A 22,102-nucleotide genomic window follows, 5' to 3' on the forward strand; every position below is an offset into this window, starting at 1 on the left:
GAAAAAGCGGTAGAATGGGGATGAGAAAATATCAGCCATGATTGAATGGCAGAGCAGACTCGATGGGCCGAGTGCCCTAATTCTGCTCCTATGTCTTATGGTCTTATGGTTAAGGGTGCTTGGTTTCAGTTATATAAAATGCCTAAAGATCATGGGTGTGATTCTCCGACCTCCCAGCCATATGTTTCTTGGTAAGAAGTCTTACAACACCAGGTTAAAGTCCAACAGGTTTGTTTCAAACACGAGCTTTCGGAGCACAGCTCCTTCCTCAGGGAGTTCCTCACCTGAGGAAGGAGCTGCGCTCCGAAAGCTCGTGTTTGAAACAAACCTGTTGGACTTTAACCTGGTGTTGTAAGACTTCTTACTGTGCTCACCCCAGTCCAATGCCGGCATCTCCACATCATATGTTTCTTGGCAGCAGGAGACGGTGCACCGTTCGCTGGTGGTGGGATCCTCTTCTTCCACCGCTATCAATAGGAACTCCCATTGAAGTCACCCCATGCTGCCGGGAAACCCGTGGGCAGGGGTGGGCTACCATCGGGACCAGAGAATCCCCCACCAGCAAACAGCCGGAGAATTCCAGCCTACAAGTTGGCTTGCATAACTCCAATCACCACACAACACTCTGAATAAGGTCAAGTATCATTTTGAATTGCCAGATATCTGAAATTATACGGTTTCAGCCGCACCGGTTAAAGTCATACGTTACATCTTGCGCAACTACGATTATGAGCTTTTGAAACCCCCTTTGTCACCTTTGGCACTGATGACCAAACCATTGTTGACCACTTCACTCTCCAGAAATTCACAGTGAGAGCACTGCCCACTGTCTTGCTTGCACACAAACCTGTTTCATTAATGGCACTGAATGGTCTCCAATGGGTTTCTTCACTCAGTCAGCATTAGCGTGCCTCAGAGGTCCATCTTGGTCTTATCTCTTCACCAGTTATGTGACACCTCTTGGTGATATCACCAAGGGAAATGGGTAAATATCTGAAGAGAAAACAATTTGTAGGACAACGGTGGAAGGAAGGTGGCGGGGGGGGGGGGGGGGGGGGGGGGGGCGTAGAAATGGGGGACTGGGATTAGCTGTTCCTACAGACAGCCAGCAAAAGCATGTTGAACCAAAGAACCTCTTTCTGTGTTTATTGGAAAAATAGGGCCATATGTATACTGGAGGTTCCTGGCCTTACCTCCTGCCTCTTCCGTCATACCACAGCTGTCGTCATACTCTCCAACAACCTGTCTGACATCAAGAACAGGGTGAGCCAGATCTTCCCCAGTTTGTTGTCAGCAGAACTAAAGCCAATCTCTGCAGGCTGGCCTGGAAAGCCTTCCTCATCTGTGTCTCTTTAAAATTCCTCTCAAATACTTAAACGATGGGAAACCAGGAATACTTTTAATCCTCGCACAGACGTGATGCTTCTCTGTTTCCTTTGCGCTGGTTTTCCGTTAGTTATTTTTCAACAGAAACCTTTGCTCAGTATGTACTGTGTGATGTTAACATAAAGTAGGTAGGACCTGATACTTTGTGAGAAGAATGGATCTTTGTAAATGACTAGTGCATCAGAACCCATGAATTAATCAGACAAGGGGGTCAGACAGGTGACATGAAATAAACAGATGTTTGAGCTGTAAATGAGGATTAAGAAACATGAATGTCTGATTATGCTTCACTGTTGTGAGTGGGAAGAATGGCTTGGACACTGAGTAATCAGATGTGCATGAAATTATACGGTTTCAGCTGCACCGGTTAAAGTCATAGGTTACATCTTGCGCAACTATGATTATGAGCTTTTGAAACCCCCTTTGTCACCTTTGGCACTGATGACCAAACCATTGTTGACCACTTCACTCTCCAGCAATTCAGAGTAGAAAACTGATTGCAATTATCCCAACAAGAGTACATAATGCACTGAAGGATTTGTGTGTTTGGCTATTTGCCACCAAAGAAAGCAGAGCTCAACGTCCATCGCTGGACAATAATCCAGGTGATCAAGTGTAGTGAGTAGATTTTCAGAGGTCACTTTGCATTAGACGAGGCATATAGCCACTTTAACGTTTGAGTTGAAGGTTCTGTGAAATGAACATGCGGACAAGCAATTTATTTTCTCCACTATCCTCCACCCCAAATCTAAAACAAAATGAAACATGATTTATTATCTTCTTTGAATATCCTTACAATTTTTGTTGACGTTCATAAAAACAGAAAGGTGACACCTTAATTTAATGACCTATTTGAAGAACAATACTTTTGACAAAAGCAACCCTTTTTAGTATGATTTATGGATAGAAGATAAAATCTGTCTCGGCATGTTTCAATTTCATAGCAAAATTATAGATTTGTAACAGCACAGCAGGTAGCCATCTGGTTCATTGTGTTTGTGCAGGCTGTCTGTAAGAACAACTCAGCTAATCCCACTCCCCCACATTTTCTACGTCCTGCAATTTTGTTCTCTTTAGATATTTATACATTTCGCTTTCGAAAGCCATGATTGAATCTCCCTTCACCATCTCGGGCAGTATATTCCAGATCCTAACCTCTCGCTCTGTTCAAAACTTCTTTCGAGTTGCTGCCTCTGGTTCTTTTGCCAATTAGTTTAAATAGGCACCCCCGGTTCTCAACACAGTGGGAACAGTTTCATCTTTCCTACTCTGTCCCGATCCCTTGTGGTTTTGCTCACCTCTATCAAATCACCTCTCAACCTTCTTTTCTCTAGAGCGAGTATCCCAGCATCACCTGTCTGTCCGCATAATTGACACCCCTCATCCCTGGAACCATTCTCAGAAATCACTTCTGTCTCCTCTCCAATGCCTTTGCATCTTTCGAGAGTGTGATGCTCAGAAGTGGACAGAATACTTTAATTGAGGATGAACCAGTATTGTATAAAGATTCAGTATAACTCCCTTGCTTTTCTCTTGCATGACATTATGAAGCCCGCAATTCCATATCCTTTATGAAGCACTTTCTCAACATGCCCTAACACCTTCCAATGATTTGTGCACATATACCCCCAGGGGCTCTCTGTTCCTGCACTTACTTTTGAATTGTTTCCTTTATTTTATGTTTTCTTTCCTCATTCTTCCTTCAAAAATGTAGCACTCCACACTTCTCACCATTAAATTCCATATGCCACACAGTCCACCCATTCTACTCGTCATTCTATGTCATCTTCCCACCACTATCCTCTTCTCAGCTCATAATACTTACAGGTTAAGTACCATCTGCACATCCAAGTCTAGGTCATATTATATAGGTCAAGAAATATAGTGGTCCTAATTCTGGCTCCTCAGGCACTCTATTGTATACCTTATTCCAGTTCAAAAAGCAGTGGTTTGCCAGTACTTTATTTCCCTTCACTCATCAACTTTGTAACCATGCTGGCAGACTGCCTTGAATTCCATGGGCTTCAATTTTGTTGATAAGCCTGTTATGTGGCACTTTACCATATGTCTTTTGGAAGTTTATGTACACCACATCAACCACATAACCATCATCAACCCTCTCTCTTACTTCAGTGGATAAACTCAATCAATTATTTAAACACGATTTTCCCTTAACGGCACCATGCTCAGCTTCCTTAATTAACCCTTACTTATCAAATTTTATGCCAGATTATTGTTTCTAAAAACGTTCTCACCACTGAGAGTAAATTGACTGGCCTGTAGTTGCTGCATTTTTTGAACAAGGGTACAGCACTTGCAATCCTTTAGTCCTCTGGAACCACTCCTGTTTTTGTGAAGGATTGGAAGATTATGGCCAGTGCTTCAGCTTGCTTCCCTCATTATTCCTGGACACATCTGATCCAGTTCTGGTGACTTATCAACTTTAAATACAGGTGGTTTTTCGAGTAATTTCTCCCATCCAGTGTCTGAACTACCAGAGTAGAGTTGTAGATCCTGTGGGAGATTGGACATGTGGTCAGTGAGGGGTAAGATCAACACGTGGCATGTACAACTCGCATGTGATCAGTCCTCTGGGTGGGGCAGATGGTTACCCACCTCTGCGGTGCAGGCCAATGTCAATGTCGGTAACTGATCTGTCCCTGGCTACCCGCTCAACCTCCAGGGCCCGTTCTTCATAGGGGTGTGGACTCTGATGTCTGCCACCCTGTTGCCCATCTGGGCCCTCTCCTGTCAGTTATGGGCCAGCTTCTCTTGTAGGGATACAGATAGGGCATCATGAGCCATCCGCACCGGGGGTGGGGCATGGGTGAGGTGGCGCGGCATGGGGCAGGACGGGTGCAGTGCCAGGGGCATTGGTGTTGGGGAGGCATTGGGGGGTGGGGGAGAGACAGGCAGGATCGGTGCCGGGGGCCGATGCTAAGTCACTCTTGCGGCCCGGTAACTTTTATTGTGTGCCGGTCCACCGGGTCAAGCTCCCCGCGCTGACGGCCACTGCCACGTCCTCCGAGGCATCACTGGCTGCCCTGTGGTTGACCCACCGAACCCCTCAGGGGAACAGGGTATCCCGCGTCCAGCAGGTGGGCCAGGTCGGCATCTCCGAATCTCGGAGCTAGTCTCCTTGGTGGCATGGCTGCAAGCTGTGTGGGATTAGCTTTGTGTGATCGGTTTAAGTGCTGCTCCCCTTCGATAACGGGAAGCTGGCGAGTGCAGTCCTGGCGAATCAGCCGGTAGGACAGCCATTTGCGGCGTGAAGTTCGTGGGGCCTCGTTAAGTGGACCAATTAACGTTTAATACCAGTGACGGCCTTGCGGTCAACCTTTGGGAAGCTCGCGGCATTTCCCGCTTGCTACCACACTGAGAAACCTTTCCGTTAAATCGCGTCCATAATGTAGGATTTAAGTTGCCCAAGATAAGTCTACTCTGGTTCAGATAGGGAAATCAAGGTATGATGAGGTTTAACTTTGTTAGTTGGCAGCAAGAACCAGAGGCTAGTTCCCAGCTGGAACCCTCCCTCCCTGCTGCCAGGTTCCTCATCCACTGAGTGCCTTTGAACGGGTGATACACCGCCTCCATCCCCAATGCCTCCCAGAAACCCAGGATTGCTTCTCAGGCTTCCCGCATAACAAGTACCCCACCCATCGCTGGCTGAATACCAGTAGTGGCAGGATAAGGACATTAAGTGGGTATTAATTGCCCACTCAAAGGCCTTAATTGTGGTGGGATGGGAAGGCCATCCATGTGCCTACCCGCCACAGACATCATTGGAGAAGCAGTGGGAGGGCGGCGGGATCTCCACCTGCCACCCATCTGTCTAATTAATTGCCGTCTCCACCAGCAAATCCGCCATGGGGGAGGACATTAAATTTCACCCATTGATTCTATGCCCTCATCATGGCTAAACAGGCAGTTCTATGTAAAACAGCTATGAGATGCATAATGGTTAAATATCCTTGGCAGAGGTTGGTACTGCCAAGGTGCCTGGGTGTGCCAGGGTACAACCCTGCCCAGAGCCTGACCACGTGGGGGCCTCGAATTGCCTGGGCGACCCCCTCACCTCCCCCTTCCCCTCCCCCCTCCCCTCCCCCCTCCCCCCTCCATGTGCCGTTATGCCTTGCCCACGTTTGTGGAAACCTGTGCTAAATGGCACCACGATGAGGACTCCCAGGCCTGGGTGTTTGATCCCAGGTCTTGGGAGACTCCAACGTAGACATATTTAAGGGAGGCTAAATGCTTACTTAAATATGCAAATCGCGATGCGTCTTTAGAACTCATGAGATGGTCCCGAGCGTCGTAAATCTTGCGAGAGTCCTCATGTGAGATTTAACGGTCTCGTTGCATCACCGAGTCAGACGTGCTGAGGCTGCTCGATCTCGCCCAGCGTATAAGATCAGAGTGTATATTGTCTTCTTGAGAGATTGTAGGTAGGCGAGAAAAGAACGTGCGGTGCAATTGGTGGGACCTTGGTCACTCGTGTAAGCTCATTGAACCTCTCTTGGCACCGCATCCAGGTCCTTGGGATTACAGCAGCGCCGTTCAACTGCATCTTTTTAGTTTGTCTATGGACTTCCTGGTTCCCTATAGATGAGCAACCTCTCGCTTCCTGGTCATCTGCTGCACCCAGGCCTCTAGCTGCTTTAGAGAACTTTGAAACACGCTCTCTGCAGTGTTGTTCCAATGCTTTCCAAATGTAAGTCAATTATGCAATGAATTCCAGCACCTGCTCCAGCCAAAATGCACTTCACCTTTATCTCTATATCCCCAAGGGTCACAGTCTGAGGATACGAGGTAGACCATTTAGGACTGAGATGAGGAGAAATTTCTTCACCCAGAGAGTGGAGCCCATGGAATTCGCTACCACAGAAAGTAGTTGAGATCACAACATTGCTTTTATGAAGGAGTTGGATGTAGCCCTTGGGGTAAAAGCACTGCTGCCTCACAGCGCCAGGACCAAGTTCGATTCCAGCCTTGGGTAACAGTCTATGTGGAGTTTGCACGTTGTCCCTGTGTCTGCCTGGGTTTTCTCCGGGTGCTCTGGTTTCCTCCCATAGTCCAAAGATGTGCAGCTTAGGTGGATCGGCCATGGTCAATGCGTGGGGTTATGGGGACAGGGCAGGGGAGTGGGCCCAGGTAGATGCTCTTTCGGAGGTTCGGTGCAGACTCGATTGGCCAAATGGCTTTCTTCGGCACTGTAGGGATTTTATTGATTCTCAACTGATTGTTTAGGGCTGGCTGTACACTACGATTATGTAAATGAGGAGGCAACATGAAGTTTGCATGTTGCCTGATTTGGAATGATCAGGCATGAGTTCATCACTCATTGTGCTCCCTATGCTCGCTTTCAGGCCATATCCAGTTTCCCCTCGACAAGCTTTGCAGCAGGTGGAATGCTATGTAAGGTCGTAACTATAGATGTTAACTGGTGATTTTAATTGATTTGTTGTTTGCACAGCTGCTGTCTTACATAATTATCAACCTTATAGGGTGCACCTTAATGAGGTGCAAATTCGTGCAGTAGTAGATGATCTTTGCAAATGGTTAATATTTCACAATATCTTTTGTGAAGGAAAAAATATCTTTCCTCCTTATACTTTTTAAAGATTAAAATTAGAGAATGGATCACAGCGCAGAGGAGGCCATTTATGGGGTGTAGGTGGTCTTGTGTCATTGCCAATATACTAGTAACCCTGTGACCGAGGGTAATGCTCTGGGGACTGGGGTTTGAGTCCCACCATGGAAACAGTGAAAGCTGAATTGAATAAATGCCTGGAAATAAAAGCTTCATAGAATTTACAGTACAGAAGGAGGCCATTCAGCCCTTCGAGGCTGCACCAGCCCTTTTAAAGAGTACTGTAATTGAGCCCGTGCTTCCTCCCTATCTCCATAACCCAGTAACCTTTTGGATCCTAAGGGACAATTTAGCCTGGCTAATCCACTTAACCTGCACATCTTTGGACTGTGGGAGGAAATCCGAGCACCCGGAGGAAACCCACACAGACATGGGGAGAACATACAAACTCCACACAGACAGTCACCCAAAGCCGGAATTAAACCTGGGACTCTGGAACTGTGAGAACATAGAACATACAGTGCAGAAGGAGGCCATTCGGCCCATCGAGTCTGCACCGACCCACTTAAGCCCTCACTTCCACCCTACCCCCGTAATCCAATAACCCACTGACCCCTCCTAACTTTTTTGGTCACTAAGGGCAATTTATCATGGCCAATCCACCTAACCTGCACGTCTTTGGACTGTGGGAGGAAACCGGAGCACCCGGAGGAAACCCACGCAGACACCGGGAGACTATGCAAACTCCGCACAGTCACCCAAAGCCGCAATTAAACCTGGGACTCTGGAGCTCTGGAGCGAAGAATTGAACCTGGGACCCTGGCGCTGTGAGGCAGCAGTGCTAACCATTGTGCCACTGTGCAGCTGGGCGTGAATGAGACATGAGGCTCATTTAAATATCATGAGGATGCTTTAACCTGGCACCTCGGAGTCAACGGTAGCGCCTGCGAGGCCTCAACTGGGCGCCATGTAGCAGTGGTTTCCAAGTCGTGATGGAACCTTGAAGGTCCCGCAGACCATTGGGTCCCCCTGGGTGGTTAGGGACAGGGCAGGGTGGTACTCTGGCAATCCCCAGCAACACTGGCAGTGCCAATTCCAGGTTGTTGGGGGGGGGGGGGGGGGGGGGGGTGAAATGGGGACGCAAAAAAGGGGTTTGGGGGAGCCTGAAAAGAAACCCCATAGTAGGGTGTCCTCATTTTGTGGGGGGAGTGGGGAGGTAATGCCCATACCTGCGAGGGATGTCAGTACCTGTGGATGAGAGGTGTATGGGACCCTTAAACTCACTAAGATATCGGGGCATCCTTCTAAATTGGTGCTCTGATCTCTGAGAATCCAGTCCCGCCGGCATGACCAGCTCCTCACTGCTGAAAACCTTTCTCAGTGTGGGTTGGACCAGGGAGATACACCCCAAGGCCCAAAAAAATAACCAAGCTGGATCTCACTCAAAAAGCCACGGGAAACACCCTGCCACACTCGCCCAAAGTGACACTTGGGGCACAATTCTCCCCCCAAATTTCTACGTTCATTTGTGACTGATCTTCCAGGGAGTTTCGAGCCAGCGTGTTCCCCACTGCTATTCAACGACACATAGTCACTTTTTTGGGCTTTGGGGAGTTTCTCACTGATTTAGCCCACAGTTAGGGGGTGATTCACCGGCCTCGTTATGCTCTCGCTCAAGCAAAACGAGGTGGGTGAATAGCGGGTGAGGCAGAAAATGAGAACCGTGCCAGGCGGCAAACAGTTTGCGAGCCACCCTGCCCGATCCCATAGGTGAAATCGGAATCTCGCCGTAGCGTGGCAAGAAACCAATTATCACCACTTAAGCCCTATTTCCATATAATTAACAAGAGCCACCCCATATCCAACGGCCTCCTGTCATTTATCGGCCTTCCCAGCAAGTGGTCACACTGGTGTTGATTAGTATTCCTTTTGAAAAACGTGAACCTGGCGGAAGGGCTTCTGTGGGCAGCCGAGGAGATGAGTAGCCATCCTTGCTCACAGGCAATGAATCCGGGAGCGCTGAACTTGCCACCCCAGCGTTCAGTGAGGGGTGGGGGACCGTCGGCTGATGTTGGGGGATCCTCTGCAGGGGTTGGCCGCCGTGGGAGATTGGGGGCAGGTGCTGGGAGGGCAACTGGGGAGGGGGGGCAACCCCCGGATTGTGTGTACCCATTCAGTGGCAACTGCTGTCCCTGCCCGTCTGCCCCACTGGCCATCTCTAACCCCCAGAGACTGCAGTGGCCTCTGGCTGTGCGGCTGAAGGCTGTTGCTAATGGGGAATTGGCAATCGTGGTTAAGTGAGCACCCGTGGGTGGGCGGGCCATGTAGCATGTGGGAGTCACATGCATCCCAATCAGCTGTGATAGCGGAGTTGGACACTTTAGGAACTTTCAAGCGGTTATTGGATAGGCACATGGAGCACACCAGAATGACAGGGAGTGGGGTAGCTTGATCTTGGTTTCGGACAAGGCTCGGCACAACATCGAGGGCCGAAGGGCCTGTTCTGTGCTGTACTATTCTATGTTCTATGTGATGCCTGGACACTGCACCTGAACACTGCGGGATGGAACACCACACATGCAGCAGCCAATGTCTGAGCACCAAAGGGATGGGACACAGCTCCGGGGAAGGCCAGAATGTGGGTGGGTGCCACGGGAAGGGGGAGATGCCTGGAGAGATAGGCCAAGGGTTTGGAGGTCGACCCGTATTGCAGAAGAAAGTGACTGAGGCGTCATACTGGTTGTGCACAAGGGTGTTTAATGTGTAATACAAATCCCCACTCTCCCGATAGTGCCATCCCCCAACCCCCACACCCCCATTGCTCCCCCCTCACCCCCAATGCCTTCTGTGATCCTCGATGTGCTTCATCTTCTTAGCTCTACCACTTTGTCGCGGTTTCTCCCCAGGATACACATCTGAGGTGGAGGCAGCCAGCTGCTTACCTCATCCCGTGGCCTTCGATGCCCCTGGTGGGCGTCCTCTGGGGGCACTGAAGCTGGAGGGCCCCAGCCTCATCATGGGAGTGGAACTTGGTCGAGCCAATGGCCACCATCCCCACTCCATGAGACGAGTCTGGGTTGGCACTCAGCGCCCCCTCCTTCCAGTTGATGTCCATAGGACCCTGGTGTTCACCTTGGAATGGAGGAGCAGCTGGGGATCGAGCCCTGGCTGCTCCTGCATCATTTGGCTTTGCCAGCCCGGGCAGTTCCACATGGCCCGCACTATCGCATCGACACCCTAAGCAATGTCCTCAGTGACTGGGCCATGCTCTGCAGCGCCTTGACAATGCCCACCTGGGACAAGCTCCACAGTGCCTCGACCATTCCCATCTGAGAGCGTGACATGTCCCGCAGAACCTCATAAAGGTCCGCTGGAAGACCTGTGAGGCAGACGTTTCCCAGCGAGGCAGACATTCTGCCGAGACCCTCAGTCATGGCCATCACCGACCGAGCGACGCCTTGGACAACTTCACTAATGGTGCCGACGTCGTGCACCAGGCTTTCCACTGTGGTCACCACCCTGGCAGTGTTGGCCTCAGTTTTATGCATTGCTGGCGAGATCTCCTGCAGCGTAGCCTCTGGGACTCCTTCAAGTGGCTATGGATCTGCTGAAGTTTCGCTGGCATCTCCCTCTGAATGTTCCAGCTGCTCCCTATTGTCTCCATCAGCTCCGGGTAACTCTATTCCACCAACTCAGCATCAGGCTGTGACCCAGCTGAGTCCTGGGATCCAGCAGCCCTCCAAGTGCTGTCTCACCTGGGGGTTCCTGCCTCCACCCAATGTACATCAGCAGTAGTGTGTACTCACCCCGAACCCCGAAGCCTGTCCACTAATGTTTCCCACTGGGTTGTATGCATCTGCGCTGGTGGAGGGTGGGGATGACAGTTGCGTCGCGACTATTACGGTGGCATCCACAGAGATTTCCTCCGAGGTTGTCTTCTGGGAGTCTGGAGAGGGGCCACCTGAGGTAGGCCGGTGCCGTCAACTGGAGGACCTGCGGGAGAATGGACATGTGGTCAGTGGAGAGATGGGTCAGTCAGTAAGGCAATAACAACTCACGTTTGACAGGTCCTCTAGGTAGAGCCTGGTGGTTCCTCACCTCTGCGGAGTACGCCAGCCCCCGCATGGGACCCCGTTCTGTCCTCAGCCACACCGGTCACCTCCAGGGCCTGCTCCTCAAAGGTGGTGAGGTTTCTTAGGTCTGGCACCCCTCCGCCAGCCTGGGCCCTCTCCCAGCGATCACGGGAGAGCTTTTCTAGAGGAGACACAGAGAGGGCATTGTTAGCTACATGCGTGGTTCACTGTGGTGGGATGGAGTGTGTGAAGGGAGGGTTGGGCGTTTGAAGGGGGAAGGGGTGGAGGGATGTTTGGGGAATGCATGGAGAGTTGGGGGGGTGGATGCTCCTGTGCGGGCGGACAGGTCTCAGGAGGGAGGGAGTGGGGGGGGGCGTTGGTATCTACTCACTCGTGTCTGTCCAGTGTAACTTTTTTGGCGCTGGAGGCCCGTCCTCCTGGTCACACTCCTTGTGCTCACAGCCGCCGCCACCTCATCCCGGGCAGCAGTGGCTGCCCTATGGCTAACCCTCCGGAACCTCAGGTGAACAGGACACCCCTCCCAGCCTCCACTGCATCTAGGAACATCTCTAGGTCAGCGTCCCTGAATCTTGGGGCTGGTCTCCTGGGCACCATTATTGTGATCTTGCTGGGGTTGGCTGAGCAAGTGCAACTTAAGTGTTGCTCGACCTTGTTGGCGGGGGGCTCGCAAGCACGGTGCCGGTGAATTGGCTGGCGATCCTTCATCTGTGGCAAGAAATCATTAATTCGTTAATTCGACCAATTAACGTTGAATAGCGTTGTCAGCCTCACTGAGCCGAGCGTCGGGAAGCTCGAGGCAGTTCCAGCTCGCTACAACACTTAGAAACCTTTCTGGAGAATCGCACCCAGAGATTTTGTGCATTGCGAGACATTATTACTTTGTTCAATCGCAAAGCTCTGCTCCCATGTGCCCAGTGTCCCTATTTATATACATTCAAATACCCATCATCTGTTTTCTATAACCGTATCAGTGCAGTTGTTAAGACGTTGACACTCTGGAAGAGAATAATGCTGGTGAGGCTGATCTTTATTGTACACCCTTAGCAGGCCTGAGAAAGTGGGGATGAACTGCCTTCTTGTACACTGAAGTCCACGTGGTTAATGAGCAGAGTAGCTTGGTAGACCACTTGAAAGGACAGTTTTTAAAAAAAATTTAGATTACCCAATTATTTTTTCCAATTAAGGGGCAATTTAGCGTGGCCAATCCACCTACTCTGCACATTTTTGGGTTGTGGGGGCGAAACCCACGCAGACAATGTGCAAACTCCACACACACAGTGACCCAGAGCCGGGATCGAACCTGGGACCTCAGCGACGTGAGGCGGTTGTGCTAACCACTAGGCCACCGTGCTGCCCTCTTGAAAGGACAGTTAAGAGTCAACCAAATTGGTTGACTCCAAGATGACCGGTTTCTTTCCCTAAATTACCTTGTTGAACCAGTTGGGTTTTACAACAATTCAGTGGCTTCAAAGTCCCTTCTACTGAATTATTAATTTTCTTGTGGTTTGTCTCCGGACTGCCTTCATCATCTTAATGTCTCTTTTTGTCTTGGTAACCAGGTTTGTATGCAGTGCCCAGAATGTGGTCTGATCGACCCGATGTTGGTAACCATTTGCATTCTATTGTTTTAACTTTGCAGTTCAGGATTGATTTGCTGCTTTGCATTGATTGGAGGGTTTGAGTGGCACCTACCTACTAAGATGTCTAAATTTTATATTTCGCTGCTTGAGTACATGTGTGTTTACTTTTTCTTTGATGTCCAGTACTGTACGTTTGTCTGCATTCACTTCAATCTGATGTGACTCTGTCCATTTACATATTTTATCCAGAACATACTGTAATTTCAGAGCTGTCTTCCCATCAGTTTGCATTGGGTTTTCCCACAGCCCAGCACATCAGGATTGTTGCATGTGCTAGCATGCTCTGTACCTGCAGCTGAAATTGCAGGCAGCACACTAATCTCTTAATTAGCAAATTCCAATTAGCTCCTATTTGATGTGGACTGGATGATGATGTAGGTTGGTTTAAAAATTAAGGCCCGAAAGCCCCTGTTACTAACTTCACAACCACCCATGCAGAGCGAGGGACATACTGAGTGAGTAGCTGAGTGGTCTTAGTTTGGTGCCTCATCTGGAGATCAACCTGATGTACAATTGAGAGACTAAAGGCCTCTTTCTGTGCTGCAACCTTCTATGAATTTATGACTGTATGAAAGAAAAGTACTGCAATTACGTTAATGCTTCCATTAGTGTACAGCTTTTCTTAATAATTCTGTGGACATGGTTAAATGTCTGACCATTTCAGTGTTTGGATTTGTAATGACTTTCTTAGAGAAATAGTTTGCATATACGTTTTACAAATACACATCTTAAAATCTTGTCACAGCTCTTAAGATGTGTTATGGCTTTGAAACATATTCTAACTTGTCTTTCTTCTATAATTAATTAGAAATCAGACGTGCACGGTTTTACTTGCCGGAATTCTCCGGCCTGCCGCTGGCGACGGGATTCTCTGGTTCCGCCGGCAGCAGTGCACCCCCGCCCACGGGTTTCCTGGCGGTGCGGCCTGGCATCAATGGGAAATGCCACTGACAGCGGCGGGAGCAGAGAATCCCTCCGCCAGCAAACGATGCGATGCTGAGAAACACGCGGCTGGGACGCCGGGGAACCTGCCCCTTGTATTTTGGGTAAATTAGCTTTGGTGGCTGCTAGCTGATGTCAGGCTCCTGCTTGAATAATAATTTAACATGGATTGATTTAACTGGATGATGCAGACAAGTATTATTTCTGTATGGTTTACATTGATAAAAAATTATTTTTATGTGCTGACCCTGCAGCTAATAGATAATTCACCTCAACATAAACTGGAGCTATAAAGGCTAGAAAAATAATCCTAAAATGATTTTGTTTTATTGCCATTCTTATACTGCACTGGCAGTTGAGTTTTGCTACACCGATGTTGGCATTGATACAATTTTGTATCAGTACTGAACAATGTGAAGGAATTATATTTTTCTTTTGAATGAGCTGTTAAACCGAGCACCCCTTTGGCCCTCTCAGGTGCACATAAAAGATCCCGTTGCACTGTTCAAAGAAGAGCAGGGGCTTTATCCCCGGTGTCCTGGCCAATATTATCCCTCAAGCAACATCACAAAAACAGGTTTGGTGGTCATTATCACATTGTTGTTTGTGGGAGCTTGCTGTGCATAAATTCACCACCGCGTATCCTACATTGCAACAAAGACTCCGCTCCAAAAAAGTACTTGATTGCCCATCACGCACTTTGAGACATCCGGTGGTTGTGTGAACTTCTCTGTAAATCGAGGCTTACGTACGATTTCCCTCTTTGCGTTCTTGGCATCTTTACCAATGATAGCATATTTTTCAACGATTACATCCTTTCCCTCTCAAACTCTTTTCTAAAACCACTTAATCTCTCTCGACCTTCAAATGCATAGCAACCTACTTCAACCACATTCCTTTTACCCCTGCCTGGCATAGACTTTTTCTTAAATCTAAGATGCTCTTTCATTAAAGGAGCAATATCTAAACATAACATTATTCTACTATAGCGCTCTATACTTAGCTTGCTGAATTGCATACTTGACACTTTGGAATGTCACACTTTGTCATAGTTGTGCGGTGATTATTTTAAAGCAGATATTTCATGTTGTCTCTATGACCTTTACTTGACCCCTGAAATTGACCTCCGGAATTTTCATTCAGCGACAATTGCTTAAGTTTATTATTTAGACCGTTTCCTCCTGACGTGTAATATAAGGGTATTTGGCAGAGCAAGGGTTAATGTGGAATGCGCGAAACAGTACCACCCACATAGTGATATCGAGAGTCACATGGTGATAGACTGTGTAGTGGAGTATGGAATAAGCCAGCATGGAGACAGCACTTGCAGGGCTGTGCCTTTGAGGTATACCTAGTTATGGTTTACCAACATACAGTTTGCCTGGACTCTCCGCCGTCCACCACCCGCAGCGGAGTTCCTGATGAGGTGGGGAATCCAGCATCATCCAAAAAAAATGGGATTTTCTCTGCAGAAAGCATTTATCTGCCATTGATGCGGTCCAAGAGCTGTCAATCATAGCTAGATGTTCATAAACATTGCTGTTGTTTCACAGCTGGGTACTTGAAAACTATTCAATCCAGATTGGAAGTGAAATTAAACAATCCAGACAGCTGGCAGTGCGCAAGCTGTCAATCACAGCCTAGTAAAACCAATTCCCATTGATGTGAATGAAATCCTTGCGGATCAAAGACCTGAGGGGATTTAAACCCAGTTGATGGGATTTTCCCTGTCTAGGAATTTACAGTTGCTGCTTTCTCTGTCTGAGCTAGCAGGTGTATTGCACAGGTGAGTTTTAAAGCAGTGATATTTTTCACTGTCTTTGGACTGTTATCTAGCTTCCAGGCAGCGGTCTCTGTGTTGGGGGAGTGGTCTCTGGTGGGAGTCTCTCTTATGGGGGGAGTCTCTCTTATGGGGGAGTCTCTCTTATGTAGTGGGCTCTGGTGGGAGTGAAGATTTTGGTGGGGGCGTCTCTAATGGGGGTCTCAGTTGGGAGACGTGGGGGGAGGGTGACCCCACAAATCCCATGGTTGGGGTGGGCAGAATTGCGTTGTAGGGGGCAGTGCCCAGCCACAAGACCTCACTGTCCGGCCGGCCACTCAAAATGGCGGCCAATAGTGGGATTCTGGAGGGAATCCCTCTCAATTTCTGCCATGCATAAATTTGTAGCACCTCTGGATAAGGGTTAGGGTTAGACCAAAGTGAGCACATATCTGAGGGAGTTCTTCTCCGGCTCAGTTGGATTCTCCGATTTTGCAGCTATGTCCGGAGGAAGCGACTGGTCTTACGACCAGAACATCAGCGCCGCCCCGTTACCGATGCTCCGTCCCGGTGGGGGGGGCGAGCAGCTGCGCCATGTAAAGCCCCCAGCTTTACCTGCAGATACGGACACAGAATGGTTGAGTCCTTGGCCGTGCATGCGCATGGCGGCGGCCTGTGGCAGTTGCGCCATACAACATGTCTCCGGTTGTGCGCGGATCCGGCCTACCAGATAGTGCCCCCATGCAACCCTGCTTGACACCCCTGGACCACACCTCACCAGCTCCCACGCCAAAGCCCCTCCTGCCAGCGAAAAGGCCCCCCCCCCCGAAATGTGGTGGCTCCGCGGACACAGTCCGCAGCCACCACGTGAGATCCCCGAAAAATGAGAGGACACACACGACCGACACTGTCGGGAAGTCGCGCCATTGGGGGCGGAGCATCGGGAGAGGGCCTCTGGTGATGTCCTGAGGCCAGACCAATGGCATGCGGTGTACTCCTCGAGTACGCCGTTTTTGAGGGGCACAGCAGCCGAAAAATGGCGCCGTTCCCGATTCCAGCGTAAAAACGGATTCTCCGGCCAATCACCAAACGCGATTTCGCCGTCGGCAATTGGTAAATCCACCCATAGTCTCCCAAATAGCAAATTCAGCCCTTTATGTTTCACCATTCGAGCCTCAGGACCTCTTTGTTGAAAGCAAACAACTGTACAACAGTAAGAAATCTATAGCAGCAGGTTAAAGTCCAACAGGTTTGTTTCAAATCACTAGCTTTTGGAGCGCAGCTCCTTCCTCAGGTGAACGAAATGGTGGGTTCCAGAAACACATATAAAGACAAAGTCAGTAATGCAAGACGTTACTTTGAATGTAAGCCGTTGCAGGCAATTAAGTTTTTACATGTCCAGACGGAGCGCCTGGAGAGAGGGATAATCAAAGAGGTGTGATTTGCCTCAAGCCAGGACATTTGGTAGGATTACGCAAGCCCAGGCCAGATGGTGGGGGATGAATGTAATGCGACATGAATCCAAGGTCCCGGATGAGGCCGTACTCATGTGTGCAGAAGTTGGCTATCTTATGGAGGGGTCTCTCTTATGGGGGGTCTCTCTTATCGGGTGTCTCTCATGGGATGGGCTCTGGGTTGAGGCGGGGCACTGAGTTTCTGTTGGGAAACCTGGAATTTTGGATTTCTCCACATGATGTAGATTTCAGACAACGCACAGCACATAGCTTTAGTTTGACTGATTCCAAGCTTGGAAATCAACCTGACTGACAGGTTTGGTTGAGTGCAGGTGTAGGCAAGCCACTTTCTCCTGCTAGTGTGGGGCGTATTGAGGGGGATTAGGGTAGGGGGAGAGGTGGAAGTGGTAGTGTTCAGATCTTCAACCCTGGAGCGGTGTGGGGGGTGGGGGTGGGGTGGGGGGGGATGGAATTGTGAATTCAGCCTCTTATCTGGGGTGGGGTGGAGGCTGGGATTAAGTACTTACCTTCCCCCCCGAAACTGTCTGTCTTAATATACACCAGTATATCATGGTGCAGCCACATACTGATGGACATATGCTAGGACCAATCAACATGCACAAACACCGCAGCCAGTCACCAGTTAGAATACACACACTAGGGCAGCACGGTGGCCTAGTGGTTAGCACAGCTGCCTCACGGCGCTGAGGTCCCAGGTGCGATCCCGGCTCTGGGTCACTGTCCGTGTGGAGTTTGCACATTCTCCCCGTGTCTGCGTGGGTTTCGCCCCCACAACCCAAAAATGTGCAGAGTAGGTGGATTGGCCACGCTAAATTGCCCCTTAATTGTAAAAAATAATTGGGTAATCTAAATTTATAAAAAAAAAAGAATACACACACTATAAAGGCAGAGGGCACCACGGTTCCCGCTCATTCTGGGTGCTGCCTCTCAGTAGAACAAGAACTCATCAAGTCTAGCACAGACAAGGGCAGCACGGTGGCCTAGTGGTTAGCACAGCTGCCTCACGGCGCTGAGGTCCCAGGTGCGATCCCGGCTCTGGGTCACTGTCCGTGTGGAGTTTGCACATTCTCCCCGTGCCTGCGTGGGTTTCACCCCCACAACCCAAAAATGTGCAGAGTAGGTGGATTGGCCACGCTAAATTGCCCCTTAATTGGAAAAAATAATTGGGTAATCTAAATTTATTTAAAAAAAAGTCTCGCACAGACTCACACCATGTGCTGAGAGATTCAACTGGTTTGGACAGGCTTAGCTCTCTAGTTTAAACTAACATAGTTTAAACCAGCTGTTCTCGTATGTCGATTAGTTAATAGTTAGTTAATAAAATAGAGTTGAACCTTCCTCAGTGTTGGTGGTATATGTTCACCTCGCAAGCCTACACTATCCAACACTTCGCTGTCCTTGTTGGCCATTGTTTAATTAGAAAATATCAGTAGCTGACCCCCACCTCTCCGCTTCCTGGGCCCGGATTGGCTGCCTACCATTTGTCCCGTCCTCATTAGACCTGGATATGAGCTGGGGCCGGGTTTGAGATTTCAAAAGTTTTCACATCTTACTCGACTCCAAACCCATTTGCTTTTGGAAGTTAAAATTGCGCACTGAGAATGCGCTGTTGAGCCAACCACTTAAATATATTGAACCTCATGTTTGCTTTCCACTGCCCTAACAAACCTCAGATTCCCCTTCTTCAGCACTGCTGGATGAAAGGATCCCTCCATTGTACCAAACACCTGTCTTTCCACGGCAGGACGCTCAAACTGCAGGACCCCTCATCCAATTTTGACAAATCATGGGACCATTTCCTGATGCAGGCAAAGTGTAGAACTTCCTCAAAAGCAAGTTAAGCTCCAGTCCCTTTCATCAGTTTTGCTTATTCTGAATTACATGTCACCTTGCTGAGTATTTTCACTTTTAAAACCATAAGGGTGTATAAATTAATTACATTGCGAATGGAACACACCCATATATACCAGGATGGAACCAAATCCGCATGTTTGTAGTTTGCATCGAATGACAGATAGAATAGTGGAATTCATTCCATAAATCAACAAGAAAAGTCTGCTCCACCATTTCTAAAAGTTATTGATTGCCTAGCTGGCTGAGGAGGAACTTCCCAGATTTTTCTTCCCACATTCGACTTGATTTTTATCCTTTTTGTTTGGAACCCCCATGAGATGACGTGGTTCTGTGTGGATCAGAGAGCATGTAGTGTAGAATTATGCATCAGAATTGTGTGGTGCAGGCTGGACAGACCAGAGGCTCTTTTCCTGTCTGTCATTGGTCACATTTAATCAAAATACAATCTGACTGATTCAGTCAATGCAAATTAGTGGCCCCAGTGTTAACGCCTACATGAACCAAAAACTAATTGCTTGAATTATGCCACAAATGGGAGGTAATTATTCGTACCTAGCTTTGAATTCTCCAGTTTCCTAAACTGGCCCGATGTGTCAAATACAGAGGTGATTAAGAAAGTGCACACATTAAATAAGAAACAGTTTTGACTTTAAAAAAAAAAATCTGATTTTATCTTCACAGCCTGTAGTGAATGGAGAAAAAACCTACCAACTGGATCAATGGGAACAAGCGACACCACCCACTTCGCAGAGTCCCAGCCCAAATACAATTCAGAGCGGAACAGACAGTACTGCAGGTAAGAATTGTGGAAATACAGGGTGTTATATTCCAACACTTTCACACTGCCTCGATTGCAGTAACATTCCGATGTGATGAAATGTTAATTGATGATGCATAACCTTGGCATCCACTTTATTTGAGTATTGCTACAGGCTATTAGTCTTGGATTTGCTGTTGATAGTTTGCAGCTTCTGTGTTTATTGTTGCTCATTCCAAAGTAGTGCTGGAGCAAAACAAAACCAGAAATTCGTGGAAATACTCAAGTCCGGCAACATCTGTGGAGAGAGAAACAGAGTTAATGGGTGGATTTAGTCATCGCAGGTGAAATCCCGCCTGCAGGGCCGAGAGCCGAAAAGCAGCCCACTTTGACGATGTGCAGGACCCAGGGCTGTACCTTGTCAGACGGGGCAGCTGTCCCTATTAAGAAGTGATAGAGCTGCTGGCCAATTGGAGGGCGGCGGTTCAGCAGTGTAACCTGGAGCGTTGGAGTTAGCAGATAGGTACATGGTAAGGGGAGGCATCCGTGAGGGGAAGCAGGGGTGTTGCTTGTGGGTCGGCCATTGAACTGAGGGTCCTCTCCATGGGCCAAAGAATTCCTGAATTGAAGATGCCTCCAAAGCCCCGGGGAGACCTCCAGGGTTCACTGGTGGTCTTCCCACCTATCAGAGTGGCGGTCCTTGTCCCAAGGTCACTGGTAAATGCCAGTGGCGGTGTCAAAAGCTCTTAGTAACCACTAGCATGCCTTCATTGGCCTCTTAAGTGGGAGGGCCATGCACCACTTACCCCATCGTTGGCAAGATAGCATGGTAGCATGAAGAAGACAGGCATGCCATAACTCACCTTTCCACAACAGTTTTATGGGCCACATCATCTCCTAGCTAGGCCCCGATGTTCACAAGGATGGGTTGGTGTGGGGCAGTACTACCCTCATACATTGGCGGGGGGGGGGGGGGGGGGGGGGGGGAGGAGAGAGAGGCGTGCTACATTTAGTGATGGGATAGGTTGTCCGCGGGGGTCGAGGGCTCGGGGTCTTGCCCATGTCTGCAGGAGGTCGCATTGCCTGTGAGAGGGTGGTGTGGGGACCCTCAAGCTCACTTTGAGATCGGGGCACTCTTACAAAATGGCGCCCGATCTCTGAGGAGCCGGCCTGGTCGGCAAGTTTAGTAACGCAATACGGAAAAAAATTCCAAGGGCGCGATTTAATGGCCGCGCTACGTCCAGCGCGTCCCGGGGCGAGCCAGTTAGATCGCGGGAGAGGCCAAAATGGGGAACCGCACCTGTCTTGGAGCAGTTTTCAATCTAAATGGCCTGCTCCCGTTGGCTGATTCAGGATCACACCTAGATGTAGTGAGAAATCAATAATCACCAATTCAGGACAATCCCCATCTCATTAACGAAACAATCGCCCTATCTAATGGCCTGCTGGGATCTAACCGGCTTCCCAGCAGGACATCACGCCTGCGCCAATTAGTACACCTATTTCAGAACAGGAACCTAGCGCAATGGCTGCTGAGGGGTTTGGAGGAAATGGGTAGCCATCTTTGGAACCGGGCATGCAGCCCAGGCGCATTGGAACTGCCACCCCCCTGCTGTGTGTGTGTGGTTGGGGGGGGGGGGGGGGGGGATAGGTTAGCGAGTCGCTGGGGGTGGGCAGGGTGACATCAGTAGCTGGAGGGGCAGGGGCCCAGCACTTGCGGGCCGAACGCTGGGTATTTGTCTACCCATGACAGGGGCAGCTAGACAGCAGCTGCCTGTCAGTCCCACCACACACATCAGCATGTGGGAGGTCACTTGAACACCGTCTGACTCTGAGCAGCCTCTGGCTGCACAGCTGAAGGCTATTGCTGATAAGGAGTTGGCATTGTTAGGTATGCGAGCACTGCACAGCTCTCGCGTGCATTTCCTTGTCTCAGATGATGATTACTGCACTGCATTCCAATCTAACTGTGAGGTCCGGACACTTTGCCCAACCCTGGAGGCTTCAAAACCCCCTCATAGAGGCAGCAGACTGGGGAATGGTACTGCGAATTATCCCTCAAACAGAGGGCTGGTTTAGCACACTGGGCTAAATCACTGGCTTTTAAAGCAGACCCAGGCAGGCCAGCAGCACGGTTCAATTCCCGTACCAGCCTCCCCGAACAGGCGCCGGAATGTGGCGACTAGGGGCTTTTCACAGTAACTTCATTGAAGCCTACTCGTGACAATAAGCGATTTTCATTTCCATTTTCAGGGTGCGTGTGTGCATTGTCGGGGGCGGGCGGGGGGAGCCCGGCTGGCTGTGTGGAAGAACATGACAGAGGCCTTTGCTTGTACCAGGTGTAACGTGTTTTAACGGTATACAATCAAATGCCCCATGCTGCCTCCCACCACCCTGCTCCCCCCATGCCCACTCAGTGGTACTGAACTTTCCTAGCCTTCCCTCTACGTCTGAGTGGGTCCCACGGATGCATATTTGAAGTGGAGGCAGACTGTTGCCTTTGGCAGATGTCCTATGGAGGGCCTGGGACTGGAGGGCCCCGGCTGACTTACCGGTAGCTCTCACCTTGCTGTCCCACCCTGTGCTGCCTGCTTCCCTTGCGACGCAC

At 49.4% G+C, this 22,102-nt stretch overlaps 1 protein-coding gene across 6 annotated transcripts in view; it reads left to right on the forward strand.

The window, feature by feature from the left end:
* Positions 1-22,102, forward strand: part of LOC119969596 (DNA (cytosine-5)-methyltransferase 3B-like) — a 307,538-nt gene that overhangs the window by 71,090 nt on the left and 214,346 nt on the right. For all 6 annotated transcript variants that reach the window (XM_038803415.1, XM_038803412.1, XM_038803414.1 and 3 more), the window contains exon 3: positions 19,419-19,533. In XM_038803415.1, the coding sequence (XP_038659343.1) occupies positions 19,419-19,533 (115 nt within the window). The remainder of the gene's footprint in view (positions 1-19,418; positions 19,534-22,102) is intronic.

The sequence above is a fragment of the Scyliorhinus canicula genome, chromosome 7, assembly GCF_902713615.1.
Source record: "Scyliorhinus canicula chromosome 7, sScyCan1.1, whole genome shotgun sequence".
NCBI classification, from domain to species: domain Eukaryota; kingdom Metazoa; phylum Chordata; class Chondrichthyes; order Carcharhiniformes; family Scyliorhinidae; genus Scyliorhinus; species Scyliorhinus canicula.